Genomic DNA, 19,975 nt, shown 5'->3' with positions numbered 1-19,975 from the left:
TGTCCCCCCCTCTCGCTGTCCCCCCTCTCGCTGTCCCCCCTCTCGCTCTCCCCCCTCTCGCTCTCCCCGCTCTCGCTCTCCCCGCTCTCGCTCTCCCCGCTCTCGCTCTCCCCCTCTCGCTCTCCCCCTCTCGCTCTCCCCCTCTCGCTCTCCCCGCTCTCCTCGCTCTCCCCCTCTCGCTGTCCCCGCTGTCCCCGCTCTCGCTGTCTCCGCTCTCGCTGTCCCCGCCCTCCCCGTCTCGCTGTCCCCCCTCTCACTGTCCCCGCTCTCCCCCTCTCCCTGTCCCCGCTCTCCCCCTCTCCCTGTCCCCGCTCTCCCCCTCTCCCTGTCCCCGCTCTCCCTGTCCCCCTCTCCCTGTCCCCGCTCTCCCCCTCTCCCCCTCTCCCTGTCCCCGCTCTCCCTCTCCCCCTCTCCCTGTCCCCGCTCTCCCCCTCTCGCTGTCCCCGCCCTCCCCGTCTCACTGTCCCCCCTCTCCCCGACCCCGCTCTCCCCCTCTCCCCGTCCCCGCTCTCCCCCTCTCCCCGTCCCCGCTCTCCCCCTCTCCCCGTCCCCGCTCTCCCCCTCTCCCCGTCCCCGCTCTCCCCCTCTCCCCGTCCCCGCTCTCCCCCTCTCCCCGTCCCCGCTCTCCCCCTCTCCCCGTCCCCGCTCTCCCCCTCTCCCCGTCCCCGCTCTCCCCGTCCCCGCTCTCCCCGTCCACGCTCTCCCCGTCCACGCTCTCCCCGTCCACGCTCTCCCCGTCCACGCTCTCCCCGTCCACGCTCTCCCCGTCCACGCTCTCCCCGTCCACGCTCTCCCCGTCCACGCTCTCCCCGTCCACGCTCTCCCCGTCCACGCTCTCCCCGTCCACGCTCTCCCCGTCCACGCTCTCCCCGTCCACGCTCTCCCCGTCCACGCTCTCCCCGTCCACGCTCTCCCCGTCCACGCTCTCCCCGTCCACGCTCTCCCCGTCCACGCTCTCCCCGTCCACGCTCTCCCCGTCCACGCCCTCCCCGTCCACGCCCTCCCCGTCCACGCTCTCCCCGTCCACGCCCTCCCCGTCCACGCCCTCCCCGTCCACGCTCTCCCCGTCCACGCTCTCCCCGTCCACGCTCTCCCCGTCCACGCTCTCCCCGTCCACGCTCTCCCCGTCCACGCTCTCCCCGTCCACGCTCTCCCCGTCCACGCTCTCCCCGTCCACACTCTCCCCGTCCACGCTCTCCCCGTCCACACTCTCCCCGTCCACACTCTCCCCGTCTCGCTGTCCACGCTCTCCCCCTCTCGCTGTCCCCGCTCTCCCCCTCTCGCTGTCCCCGCTCTCCCCCTCTCGCTCTCACTGTCCCCGCTCTCCCTGTCCCCGCTCTCCCCCTCTCCCTGTCCCCGCTCTCCCCCTCTCCCTGTCCCCGCTCTCCCCCTCTCCCTGTCCCCGCTCTCCCCCTCTCCCTGTCCCCGCTCTCCCCCTCTCCCTGTCCCCGCTCTCCCCCTCTCCCTGTCCCCGCTCTCCCCCTCTCCCTGTCCCCGCTCTCCCCCTCTCCCTGTCCCCGCTCTCCCCCTCTCCCTGTCCCCGCTCTCCCCCTCTCCCTGTCCCCGCTCTCCCCCTCTCCCTGTCCCCGCTCTCCCCCTCTCCCTGTCCCCGCTCTCCCCCTCTCCCTGTCCCCGCTCTCCCCCTCTCCCTGTCCCCCCTCTCCCCCTCTCCCTGTCCCCCCTCTCCCTGTCCCCGCTCTCCCTGTCCACACTCTCCCCCTCTCGCTGTCCCCCTCTCGCTGTCCCCCTCTCGCTGTCCCCCTCTCGCTGTCCCCCTCTCGCTGTCCCCCTCTCGCTGTCCCCCTCTCGCTGTCCCCCTCTCGCTGTCCCCCTCTCGCTCTCCCCCTCTCCCTGTCCCCGCTCTCCCCCTCTCCCTGTCCCCGCTCTCCCCCTCTCCCTGTCCCCGCTCTCCCCCTCTCCCTGTCCCCGCTCTCCCTGTCCCCGCTCTCCCTGTCCACACTCTCCCTGTCCACACTCTCCCTGTCCACACTCTCCCTGTCCACACTCTCCCTGTCCACACTCTCCCTGTCCACACTCTCCCTGTCCACACTCTCCCTGTCCACACTCTCCCTGTCCACACTCTCCCTGTCCACACTCTCCCTGTCCACACTCTCCCTGTCCACACTCTCCCTGTCCACACTCTCCCTGTCCACACTCTCCCTGTCCACACTCTCCCTGTCCACACTCTCCCTGTCCACACTCTCCCTGTCCACACTCTCCCTGTCCACACTCTCCCTGTCCACACTCTCCCTGTCCACACTCTCCCTGTCCACACTCTCCCTGTCCACACTCTCCCTGTCCACACTCTCCCTGTCCACACTCTCCCTGTCCACACTCTCCCTGTCCACACTCTCCCTGTCCACACTCTCCCCCTCTCGCTGTCCCCCTCTCGCTGTCCCCCTCTCGCTGTCCCCCTCTCGCTGTCCCCCTCTCGCTGTCCCCCTCTCGCTGTCCCCCTCTCGCTGTCCCCCTCTCGCTGTCCCCCTCTCGCTGTCCCCGCTCTCCCCCTCTCCCTGTCCCCGCTCTCCCCCTCTCCCTGTCCCCGCTCTCCCCCTCTCCCTGTCCCCGCTCTCCCCCTCTCCCTGTCCCCGCTCTCCCCCTCTCCCTGTCCCCGCTCTCCCCCTCTCCCTGTCCCCGCTCTCCCCCTCTCCCTGTCCCCGCTCTCCCCCTCTCGCTGCCCCCGCTCTCCCCCTCTCGCTGCCCCCGCTCTCCCCCTCTCGCTGCCCCCGCTCTCCTCGTCCCCGCTGCCCCCGCTCTCCCCGTCCCCGCTCTCCCCGTCTCACCGTCCCCGCTCTCCCCGTCTCACCGTCCCCGCTCTCCCCGTCTCACCGTCCCCGCTCTCCCTGTCCCCCCTCTCCCCGTCTCACCGTCCCCCCTCTCCCCGTCTCACCGTCCCCCCTCTCCCCGTCTCACCGTCCCCGCTCTCCCCGTCTCACCGTCCCCGCTCTCCCCGTCTCACCGTCTCACCGTCCCCCCTCTCCCTGTCCCCCCTCTCCCTGTCCCCCCTCTCCCTGTCTCACTGTCCCCCCTCTCCCTGTCTCACTGTCCCCCCTCTCCCAGTCTCACTGTCCCCCCTCTCCCGTCTCACTGTCCCCCCTCTCCCTGTCTCACTGTCCCCCCTCTCCCTGTCTCACTGTCCCCCCTCTCCCTGTCTCACTGTCCCCCCTCTCCCTGTCTCACTGTCCCCCCTCTCCCTGTCTCACTGTCCCCCCTCTCCCTGTCTCACTGTCCCCCCTCTCCCTGTCTCACTGTCCCCCCTCTCCCTGTCTCACTGTCCCCCCTCTCCCTGTCTCGCTGTCCCCCCTCTCCCTGTCTCGCTGTCCCCCCTCTCCCTGTCTCGCTGTCCCCCCTCTCCCTGTCTCGCTGTCCCCCCTCTCCCTGTCTCGCTGTCCCCCCTCTCCCTGTCTCGCTGTCCCCCCTCTCCCTGTCTCACTGTCCCCTCTCTCCCCCCTCTCCCTGTCTCACTGTCCCCCCTCTCCCTGTCTCACTGTCCCCCCTCTCCCTGTCTCCCTGTCCCCCCTCTCCCTGTCTCCCTGTCCCCCCTCTCCCTGTCTCCCTGTCCCCCCTCTCCCTGTCTCCCTGTCCCCCCTCTCCCTGTCTCCCTGTCCCCCCTCTCCCTGTCTCACTGTCCCCCCTCTCCCTGTCTCACTGTCCCCCCTCTCCCTGTCTCACTGTCCCCCCTCTCCCTGTCTCGCTGTCCCCCCTCTCCCTGTCTCGCTGTCCCCCCTCTCCCTGTCTCGCTGTCCCCCCTCTCCCTGTCTCGCTGTCCCCCCTCTCCCTGTCTCGCTGTCCCCCCTCTCCCTGTCTCACTGTCCCCCCTCTCCCTGTCTCACTGTCCCCCCTCTCCCTGTCTCACTGTCCCCCCTCTCCCTGTCTCACTGTCCCCCCTCTCCCTGTCTCACTGTCCCCCCTCTCCCTGTCTCGCTGTCCCCCCTCTCCCTGTCTCGCTGTCCCCCCTCTCCCTGTCTCGCTGTCCCCCCTCTCCCTGTCTCGCTGTCCCCCCTCTCCCTGTCTCGCTGTCCCCCCTCTCCCTGTCTCACTGTCCCCCCTCTCCCTGTCTCCCTGTCCCCCCTCTCCCTGTCTCGCTGTCCCCCCTCTCCCTGTCTCGCTGTCCCCCCTCTCCCTGTCTCGCTGTCCCCCCTCTCCCTGTCTCGCTGTCCCCCCTCTCCCTGTCTCGCTGTCCCCCCTCTCCCTGTCTCGCTGTCCCCCCTCTCCCTGTCTCGCTGTCCCCCCTCTCCCTGTCTCGCTGTCCCCCCTCTCCCTGTCTCGCTGTCCCCCCTCTCCCTGTCTCCCTGTCCCCCCTCTCCCTGTCTCCCTGTCCCCCCTCTCCCTGTCTCCCTGTCCCCCCTCTCCCTGTCTCGCTGTCCCCCCTCTCCCTGTCTCACTGTCCCCCCTCTCCCTGTCTCACTGTCCCCCCTCTCCCTGTCTCACTGTCCCCCCTCTCCCTGTCTCCCTGTCCCCCCTCTCCCTGTCTCCCTGTCCCCCCTCTCCCTGTCTCGCTGTCCCCCCTCTCCCTGTCTCGCTGTCCCCCCTCTCCCTGTCTCGCTGTCCCCCCTCTCCCTGTCTCGCTGTCCCCCCTCTCCCTGTCTCGCTGTCCCCCCTCTCCCTGTCTCGCTGTCCCCCCTCTCCCTGTCTCGCTGTCCCCCCTCTCTCTGTCTCGCTGTCCCCCCTCTCCCTGTCTCGCTGTCCCCCCTCTCCCTGTCTCGCTGTCCCCCCTCTCCCTGTCTCACTGTCCCCACTCGCCCTGTCTCGCTGTCCCCCCTCTCCCTGTCCCCTCTCTCCCCGTCTCCTCTCTCCCTGTCCCCCCTCTCCCTGTCTCACTGTCCCCCCTCTCCCTGTCTCGCTGTCCCCCCTCTCCCTGTCTCGCTGTCCCCCCTCTCCCTGTCTCGCTGTCCCCCCTCTCCCTGTCTCGCTGTCCCCCCTCTCCCTGTCTCGCTGTCCCCCCTCTCCCTGTCTCGCTGTCCCCCCTCTCCCTGTCTCGCTGTCCCCCCTCTCCCTGTCTCGCTGTCCCCCCTCTCCCTGTCCCCCCTCTCCCTGTCTCCCTGTCCCCCCTCTCCCTGTCTCCCTGTCCCCCCTCTCCCTGTCTCCCTGTCCCCCCTCTCCCTGTCTCCCTGTCCCCCCTCTCCCTGTCTCCCTGTCCCCCCTCTCCCTGTCTCCCTGTCCCCCCTCTCCCTGTCTCGCTGTCCCCCCTCTCCCTGTCTCACTGTCCCCACTCGCCCTGTCTCGCTGTCCCCCCTCTCCCTGTCTCACTGTCCCCACTCGCCCTGTCTCGCTGTCCCCCCTCTCCCTGTCTCCCTGTCCCCCCTCTCCCTGTCTCGCTGTCCCCCCTCTCCCTGTCTCGCTGTCCCCCCTCTCCCTGTCTCGCTGTCCCCCCTCTCCCTGTCTCGCTGTCCCCCCTCTCCCTGTCTCCCTGTCCCCCCTCTCCCTGTCTCGCTGTCCCCCCTCTCCCTGTCTCCCTGTCCCCCCTCTCCCTGTCTCCCTGTCCCCCCTCTCCCTGTCTCCCTGTCCCCCCTCTCCCTGTCCCGCTGTCCCCGCTCGGCCTCTCTCGCTGTCCCCACTCTCCCCCTCTCACTGTCCCCACTCTCCCCCTCTCACTGTCCCCACTCTCCCCCTCTCACTGTCCCCACTCTCCCCCTCTCACTGTCCCCACTCTCCCCCTCTCACTGTCCCCACTCTCCCCCTCTCACTGTCCCCACTCTCCCCGCTCTCACTGTCCCCACTCTCCCCGCTCTCACTGTCCCCGCTCTCACTGTCCCCGCTCTCACTGTCTCACTGTCCCCGCTCCCCGCTCCCCGCTCTCGCTCTCCCCGCTCTCGCTGTCCCCGCCCTCCCCCTCTCGCTGTCCCCGCCCTCCCGCCCTCCCTGTCCCCGCTCCCCCCCTCTCCCTCTCCCCCTCTCGCTCTCCCCGCTCTCCCCCTCTCGCTCTCCCCGCCCTCCCCCTCTCGCAGTCCCCGCCCTCCCCCTCTCGCTGTCCCCGCCCTCCCCCTCTCGCTGTCCTCGCCCGCCCGGTCCCGCTGTCCCCGCCCGGCCTGTCTCGCTGTCCCCGCTCTCCCTGTCTCGCTGTCCCCGCTCGCCCAGTCCCGCTGTCCCCGCTCGGCCTGTCTCGCTGTCCCCGCTCTCCCCCTCCCCCTCTCGCTGTCCCCGCTCTCCCCTCTCGCTGTCCCCGCCCTCCCCTCTCGCTGTCCCCGCCCTCCCCCTCTCGCTGTCCCCGCCCTCCCCCTCTCGCTGTCCCCGCCCTCCCCCTCTCGCTGTCCCCGCTCTCCCCCTCTCGCTGTCCTCGCCCGCCCGGTCCCGCTGTCCCCGCCCGGCCTGTCTCGCTGTCCCCGCTCGCCCAGTCCCGCTGTCCCCGCTCGGCCTGTCTCGCTGTCCCCGCTCTCGCTCTCCCCCTCTCGCTGTCCCCGCTCTCCCCCTCTCACTGTCCCCGCTCTCACTCTCCCCGTCTCACTGTCCACACTCTCCCCGTCTCACCGTCCCCGCTCTCCCCCTCTCCCCGTCCCCCCTCTCCCCGTCCCCCCTCTCCCCGTCCCCGCTCTCCCCGTCCCCGCTCTCCCCGTCCCCGCTCTCCCCGTCCCCGCTCTCCCCGTCCCCGCTCTCCACGTCCCCCCTCTCACTGTCCCCGCTCTCCCCGTCTCACCGTCCCCGCTCTCCCCCTCTCCCCGTCCCCCCTCTCCCCGTCCCCGCTCTCCCCGTCCCCGCTCTCCCCGTCCCCGCTCTCCCCGTCCCCGCTCTCCCCGTCCCCGCTCTCCCCGTCCCCGCTCTCCACGTCCCCCCTCTCACTGTCCCCGCTCTCCCCGTCTCACCGTCCCCGCTCTCCCCGTCTCACCGTCCCCGCTCTCCCCGTCTCACCGTCCCCGCTCTCCCCGTCTCACCGTCCCCGCTCTCCCCCTCTCGCTGTCCCCCTCTCTCCCTGTCTCTCAAGTTCACACTCACTCAGTCTCCATCCTCCTGCCGTTTTACGACAATCTCGCTGCCGGATTCCAGGCTGATCTGGTTATCGCGAGAAGTGGGGATGGCGTTGAAGCCACTGCGGTTGCGCGGCTCTGATGCGGCCTGGAGTCTCGGAGTGCCTAAAGCTGGTAGGAGAGAATGAGAGAGTGGCGCCGGAATAGGAGAGAGTGCATGGAGGGTGAAAGAGTCTCAGTCCATGTGGGACAGAGAGTCTCACTACACTGGGACAGTGTTACAGGGAAGGACAGAGAGTCTCAGTACACTGGGACAGTGTTACAGGGAAGGACAGAGAGTCTCAGTACACTGGGACAGTGTTACAGGGAAGGACAGAGAGTCTCACGACACTGGGACAGTGTTACAGGGAAGGACAGAGAGTCTCACGACACTGGGACAGTGTTACAGGGAAGGACAGAGAGTCTCACGACACTGGGACAGTGTTACAGGGAAGGACAGAGAGTCTCACGACACTGGGACAGTGTTACAGGGAAGGACAGAGAGTCTCAGTACACTGGGACAGTGTTACAGGGAAGGACAGAGAGTCTCAGTACACTGGGACAGTGTTACAGGGAAGGACAGAGAGTCTCAGTACACTGGGACAGTGTTACAGGGAAGGACAGAGAGTCTCACGACACTGGGACAGTGTTACAGGGAAGGACAGAGAGTCTCAGTACACTGGGACAGTGTTACAGGGAAGGACAGAGAGTCTCAGTACACTGGGACAGTGTTACAGGGAAGGACAGAGAGTCTCAGTACACTGGGACAGTGTTACAGGGAAGGACAGAGTCTCACTACACTGGGACAGTGTTACAGGGAAGGACAGAGAGTCTCAGTACACTGGGACAGTGTTACAGGGAAGGACAGAGAGTCTCACTACACTGGGACAGTGTTACAGGGAAGGACAGAGAGTCTCACTAAACTGGGACAGTGTTACAGGGAAGGACAGAGAGTCTCAGTACACAGGGACAGAGAGTCTCACTACACTGGGACAGTGTTACAGGGAAGGACAGAGAGTCTCACGACACTGGGACAGTGTTACAGGGAAGGACAGAGAGTCTCATGACACTGGGACAGTGTTACAAGGAAGGACAGAGAGTCTCACTACACTGGGACAGTGTTACAGGGAAGGACAGAGAGTCCCAGTACACAGGGACAGAGAGTCTCACTACACTGGGACAGTGTTACAGGGAAGGACAGAGAGTCTCAGTACACAGGGACAGAGAGTCTCACTACACTGGGACAGTGTTACAGGGAAGGACAGAGAGCCTCAGTACATTGGGACAGTGTTACATGGAGGGACAGAGAGTCTCACGACACTGGGACAGTGTTACAGGGAAGGACAGAGAGTCTCAGTACACAGGGATAGAGAGTCTCAGTACACTGGGACAGTGTTACAGGGAAGGACAGAGAGTCTCAGTACATTGGGACAGAGAGTCTCACTACACTGGGACAGTGTTACAGGGAAGGACAGAGAGTCTCAGTACATTGGGACAGTGTTACAGGGAAGGACAGAGAGTCTCAGTACACTGGGACAGTGTTACAGGGAAGGACAGAGAGTCTCAGTACATTGGGACAGTGTTACATGGAGGGACAGAGAGTCTCACTACACTGGGACAGTGTTACAAGGAAGGACAGAGAGTCTCAGTACACAGGGACAGAGAGTCTCACTACAATGGGACAGTGTTACAGGGAAGGACAGAGAGTCTCAGTACACAGGGACAGAGAGTCTCACTACACTGGGACAGTGTTACAGGGAAGGACAGAGAGTCTCAGTACATTGGGACACTGTTACATGGAGGGACAGAGAGTCTCATTGCACTGGGTCAGTGTTAGATGGAGGGACAGAGAGTCTCACTGCACTGGGACAGTGTTACAGGGAGGGACAGAGGGTCTCACTACACTGCGACAGTGTAACATGGAGGGACAGCGAGTCTCACTACACTGGGACAGTGTTAGATGGAGGGACAGAGAGTCTCACTGCACTGGGACTGTGATACTTGGAGGGACAGAGAGTCTCACTACACAGGGACAGAGAGTCTCAGTACATTGGGACAGTGTTACATGGAGGGACAGAGAGTCTCACTACACTGGGACAGTGTTACAGGGAAGGACAGAGAGTCTCACTCCATTGGGACTGTGATACTTGGAGGGACAGAGAGTCTCACGACACAGCGACAGAGAGTCTCACTACACTGGGACAGTGCAAGATGGAGGGACAGAGAGTCTCACTGCACTGGGACAGTGTTACAGGGAGGCACAGAGGGTCTCACGACAGTGGGACAGTGTAACATGGAGGGACAGGGAGTCTCACTACACCGGGACAGTGTTAAAGGGAGGGACAGAGAGTCTCATTACACCGGGACATTGTTACAGGGAGGGACAGAGTCTAACGACACTGGGACTGTGTTACATGGAGGGACAGAGAGTCTCACTCCATTGGGACTGTGTTACATGGAGGGACAGAGAGTCTCACTACACTGGGACAGTGTAAGATGGAGGGACAGAGAGTCTTACTACACTGGGACAGTGTAACATGGAGGAACAGAGAGTCTCTCTGCAGTGGGACTGTGTAACATGGAGGGACAGTGAGTCTCACTGCACTGCGACAGTGTTATATGGAGGGACAGAGAGTCTCACTACACCGGGACAGTGTTTCAGGGAGGACAGAGAGTCTCACTACACCAGGACAGCGTTACATGGAGGGACAGAGAGTCTCACTACACCGGGACAATGTTCCAGAGAGGGACAGAGAGTCTCACTACACTGGGACAGTGTTACATGGAGGGACAGAGAGTCTCACTACACTGGGACAGTGTTACAGGGAAGGACAGAGAGTCTCACGACACTGGGACAGTGTTACAGGGAAGGACAGAGAGTCTCAGTACACAGGGATAGAGAGTCTCAGTACACTGGGACAGTGTTACAGGGAAGGACAGAGAGTCTCACTACACTGGGACAGTGTTACAGGGAAGGACAGAGAGTCTCACGACACTGGGACAGTGTTACAGGGAAGGACAGAGAGTCTCAGTACACTGGGACAGTGTTACAGGGAAGGACAGAGAGTCTCACTACACTGGGACAGTGTTACAGGGAAGGACAGAGAGTCTCACGACACTGGGACAGTGTTACAGGGAAGGACAGAGAGTCTCAGTACACTGGGACAGTGTTACAGGGAAGGACAGAGAGTCTCACGACACTGGGACAGTGTTACAGGGAAGGACAGAGTCTCAGTACACTGGGACAGTGTTACAGGGAAGGACAGAGAGTCTCACGACACTGGGACAGTGTTACAGGGAAGGACAGAGAGTCTCAGTACACTGGGACAGTGTTACAGGGAAGGACAGAGAGTCTCACGACACTGGGACAGTGTTACAGGGAAGGACAGAGAGTCTCAGTACACTGGGACAGTGTTACAGGGAAGGACAGAGAGTCTCACGACACTGGGACAGTGTTACAGGGAAGGACAGAGAGTCTCAGTACACTGGGACAGTGTTACAGGGAAGGACAGAGAGTCTCAGTACACTGGGACAGTGTTACAGGGAAGGACAGAGAGTCTCACGACACTGGGACAGTGTTACAGGGAAGGACAGAGAGTCTCACGACACTGGGACAGTGTTACAGGGAAGGACAGAGAGTCTCACGACACTGGGACAGTGTTACAGGGAAGGACAGAGAGTCTCAGTACACTGGGACAGTGTTACAGGGAAGGACAGAGAGTCTCAGTACACTGGGACAGTGTTACAGGGAAGGACAGAGAGTCTCAGTACACTGGGACAGTGTTACAGGGAAGGACAGAGAGTCTCACTACACTGGGACAGTGTTACAGGGAAGGACAGAGAGTCTCAGTACACTGGGACAGTGTTACAGGGAAGGACAGAGAGTCTCAGTACACTGGGACAGTGTTACAGGGAAGGACAGAGAGTCTCACTACACTGGGACAGTGTTACAGGGAAGGACAGAGAGTCTCAGTACACTGGGACAGTGTTACAGGGAAGGACAGAGAGTCTCACTACACTGGGACAGTGTTACAGGGAAGGACAGAGAGTCTCACTAAACTGGGACAGTGTTACAGGGAAGGACAGAGAGTCTCAGTACACAGGGACAGAGAGTCTCACTACACTGGGACAGTGTTACAGGGAAGGACAGAAAGTCTCAGTACACAGGGACAGAGAGTCTCAGTACACTGGGACAGTGTTACAGGGAAGGACAGAGAGTCTCACGACACTGGGACAGTGTTACAGGGAAGGACAGAGAGTCTCACGACACTGGGACAGTGTTACAGGGAAGGACAGAGAGTCTCATGACACTGGGACAGTGTTACAAGGAAGGACAGAGAGTCTCACTACACTGGGACAGTGTTACAGGGAAGGACAGAGAGTCCCAGTACACAGGGACAGAGAGTCTCACTACACTGGGACAGTGTTACAGGGAAGGACAGAGAGTCTCAGTACACAGGGACAGAGAGTCTCACTACACTGGGACAGTGTTACAGGGAAGGACAGAGAGCCTCAGTACATTGGGACAGTGTTACATGGAGGGACAGAGAGTCTCACGACACTGGGACAGTGTTACAGGGAAGGACAGAGAGTCTCAGTACACAGGGATAGAGAGTCTCAGTACACTGGGACAGTGTTACAGGGAAGGACAGAGAGTCTCAGTACATTGGGACAGAGAGTCTCACTACACTGGGACAGTGTTACAGGGAAGGACAGAGAGTCTCAGTACATTGGGACAGTGTTACAGGGAAGGACAGAGAGTCTCAGTACACTGGGACAGTGTTACAGGGAAGGACAGAGAGTCTCAGTACATTGGGACAGTGTTACATGGAGGGACAGAGAGTCTCACTACACTGGGACAGTGTTACAAGGAAGGACAGAGAGTCTCAGTACACAGGGACAGAGAGTCTCACTACAATGGGACAGTGTTACAGGGAAGGACAGAGAGTCTCAGTACACAGGGACAGAGAGTCTCACTACACTGGGACAGTGTTACAGGGAAGGACAGAGAGTCTCAGTACATTGGGACACTGTTACATGGAGGGACAGAGAGTCTCATTGCACTGGGTCAGTGTTAGATGGAGGGACAGAGAGTCTCACTGCACTGGGACAGTGTTACAGGGAGGGACAGAGGGTCTCACTACACTGCGACAGTGTAACATGGAGGGACAGCGAGTCTCACTACACTGGGACAGTGTTAGATGGAGGGACAGAGAGTCTCACTGCACTGGGACTGTGATACTTGGAGGGACAGAGAGTCTCACTACACAGGGACAGAGAGTCTCAGTACATTGGGACAGTGTTACAGGGAAGGACAGAGAGTCTCACTCCATTGGGACTGTGTTACATGGAGGGACAGAGAGTCTCACGACACAGCGACAGAGAGTCTCACTACACTGGGACAGTGCAAGATGGAGGGACAGAGAGTCTCACTGCACTGGGACAGTGTTACAGGGAGGCACAGAGGGTCTCACGACACTGGGACAGTGTAACATGGAGGGACAGGGAGTCTCACTACACCGGGACAGTGTTAAAGGGAGGGACAGAGAGTCTCATTACACCGGGACATTGTTACAGGGAGGGACAGAGTCTAACGACACTGGGACTGTGTTACATGGAGGGACAGAGAGTCTCACTCCATTGGGACTGTGTTACATGGAGGGACAGAGAGTCTCACTACACTGGGACAGTGTAAGATGGAGGGACAGAGAGTCTTACTACACTGGGACAGTGTAACATGGAGGAACAGAGAGTCTCTCTGCAGTGGGACTGTGTAACATGGAGGGACAGTGAGTCTCACTGCACTGCGACAGTGTTATATGGAGGGACAGAGAGTCTCACTACACCGGGACAGTGTTTCAGGGAGGACAGAGAGTCTCACTACACCAGGACAGCGTTACATGGAGGGACAGAGAGTCTCACTACACCGGGACAATGTTCCAGAGAGGGACAGAGAGTCTCACTACACTGGGACAGTGTTACATGGAGGGACAGAGAGTCTCACTACACTAGGAAAGTGTTAGATGGAGGGACAGAGAGTCTCACTGCACCAGGACAGAGTTACAGGGAGGGACAGAGAGTCTCACTGCAGCGGGACAGTGTTACATGGAGGGACAGAGAGTCTCCGTACACTGGGGCAGTGTTACAGGGAGGGACAGAGAGTCTAACGACACTGGGACATTGTAAGATGGAGGGACAGAGAGTCTCACGCCACTGGGTCTGTGTTACATGGAGGGACAGGGAATCTCACTACACTGGGACAGTGTTACATGGAGGGACAGTGTTACAGGGAGGGACAGAGGGTCTCACTACACTGGGACAGTGTTAGATGGAGGGACAGAGAGTCTCACTACACCAGGACAGTGTAACAGGTAGGGACAGAGAGTCTCACTCCACTGGGACAGTGTTCCATGGAGGGACAGTGGGTCTCACTACATTGGGACAGTGTTAGATGGAGGGACAGAGAGTTTCACTCCACTGGGACAGTGTTACATGGAGGGACAGTGGGTCTCACTAGACTGGGACAGTGTTAGATGGAGGGACAGAGAGTCTCATTACACCGGGACCGTGTTACAGGGAGGGACAGAGGGTCTCACTACACTGGGACAGTGATACATGGAGGGACAGAGGGTCTCACTTGACTGGGACTGTGTCAGATGGAGGGACAGAGAGTCTCACTCCATTGGGACTGTGTTACATGGAGGGACAGAGGGTCTCACTACACTGCGACAGTGTAACATGGAGGGACAGAGAGTCTCACTACACTGGGACAGTGATAGATGGAGGGACAGAGAGTCTCACTACACTGGGACTGTGTTACAGGGAGGGACAGAGAGTCTCACTACACTGGGACAGTGTTAGATGGAGGGACAGAGAGTCTCACTGCACTGGGACTGTGATACTTGGAGGGACAGAGAGTCTCACTACACAGGGACAGAGAGTCTCACTACACTGGGACAGTGTTACAGGGAAGGACAGAGAGTCTCAGTACATTGGGACACTGTTACATGGAGGGACAGAGAGTCTCATTGCACTGGGTCAGTGTTAGATGGAGGGACAGAGAGTCTCACTGCACTGGGACAGTGTTACAGGGAGGGACAGAGGGTCTCACTACACTGCGACAGTGTAACATGGAGGGACAGCGAGTCTCACTACACTGGGACAGTGTTAGATGGAGGGACAGAGAGTCTCACTGCACTGGGACTGTGATACTTGGAGGGACAGAGAGTCTCACTACACAGGGACAGAGAGTCTCAGTACATTGGGACAGTGTTACATGGAGGGACAGAGAGTCTCACTACACTGGGACAGTGTTACAGGGAAGGACAGAGAGTCTCACTCCATTGGGACTGTGTTACATGGAGGGACAGAGAGTCTCACGACACAGCGACAGAGAGTCTCACTACGCTGGGACAGTGCAAGATGGAGGGACAGAGAGTCTCACTGCACTGGGACAGTGTTACAGGGAGGCACAGAGGGTCTCACGACACTGGGACAGTGTAACATGGAGGGACAGGGAGTCTCACTACACCGGGACAGTGTTAAAGGGAGGGACAGAGAGTCTCATTACACCGGGACATTGTTACAGGGAGGGACAGAGTCTAACGACACTGGGACTGTGTTACATGGAGGGACAGAGAGTCTCACTCCATTGGGACTGTGTTACATGGAGGGACAGAGAGTCTCACGACACTGGGACAGTGTAAGATGGAGGGACAGAGAGTCTTACTACACTGGGACAGTGTAACATGGAGGAACAGAGAGTCTCTCTGCAGTGGGACTGTGTAACATGGAGGGACAGTGAGTCTCACTGCACTGCGACAGTGTTATATGGAGGGACAGAGAGTCTCACTACACCGGGACAGTGTTTCAGGGAGGACAGAGAGTCTCACTACACCAGGACAGCGTTACATGGAGGGACAGAGAGTCTCACTACACCGGGACAATGTTCCAGAGAGGGACAGAGAGTCTCACTACACTGGGACAGTGTTACATGGAGGGACAGAGAGTCTCACTACACTAGGAAAGTGTTAGATGGAGGGACAGAGAGTCTCACTGCACCAGGACAGAGTTACAGGGAGGGACAGAGAGTCTCACTGCAGCGGGACAGTGTTACATGGAGGGACAGAGAGTCTCCGTACACTGGGGCAGTGTTACAGGGAGGGACAGAGAGTCTAACGACACTGGGACATTGTAAGATGGAGGGACAGAGAGTCTCACGCCACTGGGTCTGTGTTACATGGAGGGACAGGGAATCTCACTACACTGGGACAGTGTTACATGGAGGGACAGTGTTACAGGGAGGGACAGAGGGTCTCACTACACTGGGACAGTGTTAGATGGAGGGACAGAGAGTCTCACCACACTGGGACAGTGAAAGATGGAGGGGCAGACAGTCTCACTCCACTGGGACAGTGTTACATGGAGGGACAGAGAGTCTCACTACACCAGGACAGTGTAACAGGTAGGGACAGAGAGTCTCACTCCACTGGGACAGTGTTCCATGGAGGGACAGTGGGTCTCACTACATTGGGACAGTGTTAGATGGAGGGACAGAGAGTTTCACTCCACTGGGACAGTGTTACATGGAGGGACAGTGGGTCTCACTAGACTGGGACAGTGTTAGATGGAGGGACAGAGAGTCTCACTACACTGGGCCAGTGTAAGATGGAAGGACAGAGAGTCTCACTTGACTGGGACAGTGTTCCATGGAGGGACAGAGAGTCTCATTACACCGGGACCGTGTTACAGGGAGGGACAGAGGGTCTCACTACACTGGGACAGTGATACATGGAGGGACAGAGGGTCTCACTACACTGGGACTGTGTAAGATGGAGGGACAGAGAGTCTCACTCCATTGGGACTGTGTTACATGGAGGGACAGAGGGTCTCACTACACTGCGACAGTGTAACATGGAGGGACAGAGAGTCTCACTACACTGGGACAGTGATAGATGGAGGGACAGAGAGTCTCACTACACTGGGACTGTGTTACAGGGAGGGACAGAGAGTCTCACTACACTGGGACAGTGTTACAGGGAGGGACAGAGGGTCTCACTACACTGCGACAGTGTAACATGGAGGGACAGAGAGTCTCACTACACTGGGACAGTTTTAGATGGAGGGACATAGAGTCTCACTACACTGGGACAGTTTTAGATGGAGGGACAGACAGTCTCAGGACACCGGGACAGTGTTACATGGAGCGACAGAGAGTCTCACTACACCGGGACAGTGTTAGATGGAGGGACAGAGAGTCTCACTACACTGGGACAGTGATAGATGGAGGGTCAGAGAGTCTCACTACACTGGGACAGTGTTACAGGGAGGGACAGAGAGTCTCACTACACCAGGACAGTGTTAGATGGAGGGACAGAGAATCTCACTACACTGGGACAGTGTTAGATGGAGGGACAGAGAGTCTCACTACACTGGGACAGTGTTACAGGGAGGGACAGAGGGTCTCACTACACTGCGACAGTGTAACATGGAGGGACAGAGAGTCTCACTACACTGGGACAGTTTTAGATGGAGGTACAGAGAGTCTCACTACACTGGGACTGTGATACATGGAGGGACAGAGAGTCTCGCTACACTGGGACAGTGTTAGATGGAGGGACAGAGAGTCTCACTGCACCGGGACAGTGTTACAGGGAGGGACCGAGAGTCTCACTACACCGGGACAGTGTTACATGGAGGGACAGAGAGTCTCACTACACTCGGACAGTGTTATATGGAGGGACAGAAAGTCTCACTGCACTGGGACAGTGTTACAGGGAGGGACAGAGAGTCTCATTGCACTGGGGCTGTTACATGGAGGGACAGAGAGTCTCACTACACTGGGACAGTGTTACAGGGAGGGACAGAAAGTCTCACTGCACTGGGACAGTGTTACAGGGAGGGACAGAAAGTCTCACTACACTGGGACAGTGTTACAGGGAAGGACAGAGAGTCTCACGACACTGGGACAGTGTTACAGGGAAGGACAGAGAGTCTCACGACACTGGGACAGTGTTACAGGGAAGGACAGAGAGTCTCAGTACACTGGGACAGTGTTACAGGGAAGGACAGAGAGTCTCAGTACACTGGGACAGTGTTACAGGGAAGGACAGAGTCTCACTACACTGGGACAGTGTTACAGGGAAGGACAGAGAGTCTCAGTACACTGGGACAGTGTTACAGGGAAGGACAGAGAGTCTCACTACACTGGGACAGTGTTACAGGGAAGGACAGAGAGTCTCACTAAACTGGGACAGTGTTACAGGGAAGGACAGAGAGTCTCAGTACACAGGGACAGAGAGTCTCACTACACTGGGACAGTGTTACAGGGAAGGACAGAAAGTCTCAGTACACAGGGACAGAGAGTCTCACTACACTGGGACAGTGTTACAGGGAAGGACAGAGAGTCTCACGACACTGGGACAGTGTTACAGGGAAGGACAGAGAGTCTCACGACACTGGGACAGTGTTACAAGGAAGGACAGCGAGTCTCACTACACTGGGACAGTGTTACAGGGAAGGACAGAGAGTCCCAGTACACAGGGACAGAGAGTCTCACTACACTGGGACAGTGTTACAGGGAAGGACAGAGAGTCTCAGTACACAGGGACAGAGAGTCTCACTACACTGGGACAGTGTTACAGGGAAGGACAGAGAGCCTCAGTACATTGGGACAGTGTTACATGGAGGGACAGAGAGTCTCACGACACTGGGACAGTGTTACAGGGAAGGACAGAGAGTCTCAGTACACAGGGATAGAGAGTCTCAGTACACTGGGACAGTGTTACAGGGAAGGACAGAGAGTCTCACTACACTGGGACAGTGTTACAGGGAAGGACAGAGAGTCTCAGTACATTGGGACAGTGTTACAGGGAAGGACAGAGAGTCTCAGTACACTGGGACAGTGTTACAGGGAAGGACAGAGAGTCTCAGTACATTGGGACAGTGTTACATGGAGGGACAGAGAGTCTCACTACACTGGGACAGTGTTACAAGGAAGGACAGAGAGTCTCAGTACACAGGGACAGAGAGTCTCACTACAATGGGACAGTGTTACAGGGAAGGACAGAGAGTCTCAGTACACAGGGACAGAGAGTCTCACTACACTGGGACAGTGTTACAGGGAAGGACAGAGAGTCTCAGTACATTGGGACACTGTTACATGGAGGGACAGAGAGTCTCATTGCACTGGGTCAGTGTTAGATGGAGGGACAGAGAGTCTCACTACACTGGGACAGTGTTACAGGGAGGGACAGAGGGTCTCACTACACTGCGACAGTGTAACATGGAGGGACAGCGAGTCTCACTACACTGGGACAGTGTTAGATGGAGGGACAGAGAGTCTCACTGCACTGGGACTGTGATACTTGGAGGGACAGAGAGTCTCACTACACAGGGACAGAGAGTCTCACTACACTGGGACAGTGTTACAGGGAAGGACAGAGAGTCTCAGTACATTGGGACAGTGTTACATGGAGGGACAGATAGTCTCACTGCACTGGGACAGTGTTACTGGGAAGGACAGAGAGTCTCACTCCATTGGGACTGTGTTACATGGAGCGACAGAGAGTCTCACGACACAGCGACAGAGAGTCTCACTACACTGGGACAGTGCAAGATGGAGGGACAGAGAGTCTCACTGCACTGGGACAGTGTTACAGGGAGGCACAGAGGGTCTCACGACACTGGGACAGTGTAACATGGAGGGACAGGGAGTCTCACTACACCGGGACAGTGTTAAAGGGAGGGACAGAGAGTCTCATTACACCGGGACATTGTTACAGGGAGGGACAGAGTCTAACGACACTGGGACTGTGTTACATGGAGGGACAGAGAGTCTCACTCCATTGGGACTGTGTTACATGGAGGGACAGAGAGTCTCACTACACTGGGACAGTGTAAGATGGAGGGACAGAGAGTCTTACTACACTGGGACAGTGTAACATGGAGGAACAGAGAGTCTCTCTGCAGTGGGACTGTGTAACATGGAGGGACAGTGAGTCTCACTGCACTGCGACAGTGTTATATGGAGGGACAGAGAGTCTCACTACACCGGGACAGTGTTTCAGGGAGGACAGAGAGTCTCACTACACCAGGACAGCGTTACATGGAGGGACAGAGAGTCTCACTACACTGGGACAGTGATAGATGGAGGGACAGAGAGTCTCACTACACTGGGACTGTGTTACAGGGAGGGACAGAGAGTCTCACTACACTGGGACAGTGTTACAGGGAGGGACAGAGGGTCTCACTACACTGCGACAGTGTAACATGGAGGGACAGAGAGTCTCACTACACTGGGACAGTTTTAGATGGAGGGACATAGAGTCTCACTACACTGGGACAGTTTTAGATGGAGGGACAGACAGTCTCAGGACACCGGGACAGTGTTACATGGAGCGACAGAGAGTCTCACTACACCGGGACAGTGTTAGATGGAGGGACAGAGAGTCTCACTACACTGGGACAGTGATAGATGGAGGGTCAGAGAGTCTCACTACACTGGGACAGTGTTACAGGGAGGGACAGAGAGTCTCACTACACCAGGACAGTGTTAGATGGAGGGACAGAGAATCTCACTACACTGGGACAGTGTTAGATGGAGGGACAGAGAGTCTCACTACACTGGGACAGTGTTACAGGGAGGGACAGAGGGTCTCACTACACTGCGACAGTGTAACATGGAGGGACAGAGAGTCTCACTACACTGGGACAGTTTTAGATGGAGGTACAGAGAGTCTCACTACACTGGGACTGTGATACATGGAGGGACAGAGAGTCTCGCTACACTGGGACAGTGTTAGATGGAGGGACAGAGAGTCTCACTTCACCGGGACAGTGTTACAGGGAGGGACCGAGAGTCTCACTACACCGGGACAGTGTTACATGGAGGGACAGAGAGTCTCACTACACTCGGACAGTGTTATATGGAGGGACAGAAAGTCTCACTGCACTGGGACAGTGTTACAGGGAGGGACAGAGAGTCTCATTGCACTGGGGCTGTTACATGGAGGGACAGAGAGTCTCACTACACT

General features: G+C 58.7%; 2 protein-coding genes across 5 annotated transcripts in view; one reads left to right on the top strand and one right to left on the bottom strand.

The window, feature by feature from the left end:
• The window catches only part of ndor1 (NADPH dependent diflavin oxidoreductase 1), an 83,539-nt gene extending 76,533 nt beyond the window's left edge, over nucleotides 1–7,006 (bottom strand). For both annotated transcript variants that reach the window (XM_068012807.1, XM_068012808.1), the window contains exon 1: nucleotides 6,931–7,006. The gene's annotated coding sequence lies outside the window, so the exon portion shown is untranslated. The remainder of the gene's footprint in view (nucleotides 1–6,930) is intronic.
• The window catches only part of tmem203 (transmembrane protein 203), a 97,052-nt gene continuing 83,336 nt past the window's right edge, over nucleotides 6,260–19,975 (top strand). For 2 of the 3 annotated variants that reach the window (XM_068012811.1, XM_068012810.1), the window contains exon 1: nucleotides 6,260–7,076. In XM_068012811.1, coding sequence (XP_067868912.1) covers nucleotides 7,044–7,076 — 33 coding nt within the window. In that variant the 5' untranslated portion in view covers nucleotides 6,260–7,043. The remainder of the gene's footprint in view (nucleotides 7,077–19,975) is intronic. The other variant, XM_068012809.1, reaches the window with a different exon arrangement.

The sequence above is a fragment of the Heterodontus francisci genome, chromosome 32 (genome assembly GCF_036365525.1).
Source record: "Heterodontus francisci isolate sHetFra1 chromosome 32, sHetFra1.hap1, whole genome shotgun sequence".
Classification (NCBI taxonomy): Eukaryota; Metazoa; Chordata; class Chondrichthyes; order Heterodontiformes; family Heterodontidae; genus Heterodontus; species Heterodontus francisci.
The sequence above is the reverse complement of the archived record's forward strand: the minus strand, read 5'-3'. Positions and strand labels throughout refer to the sequence as shown.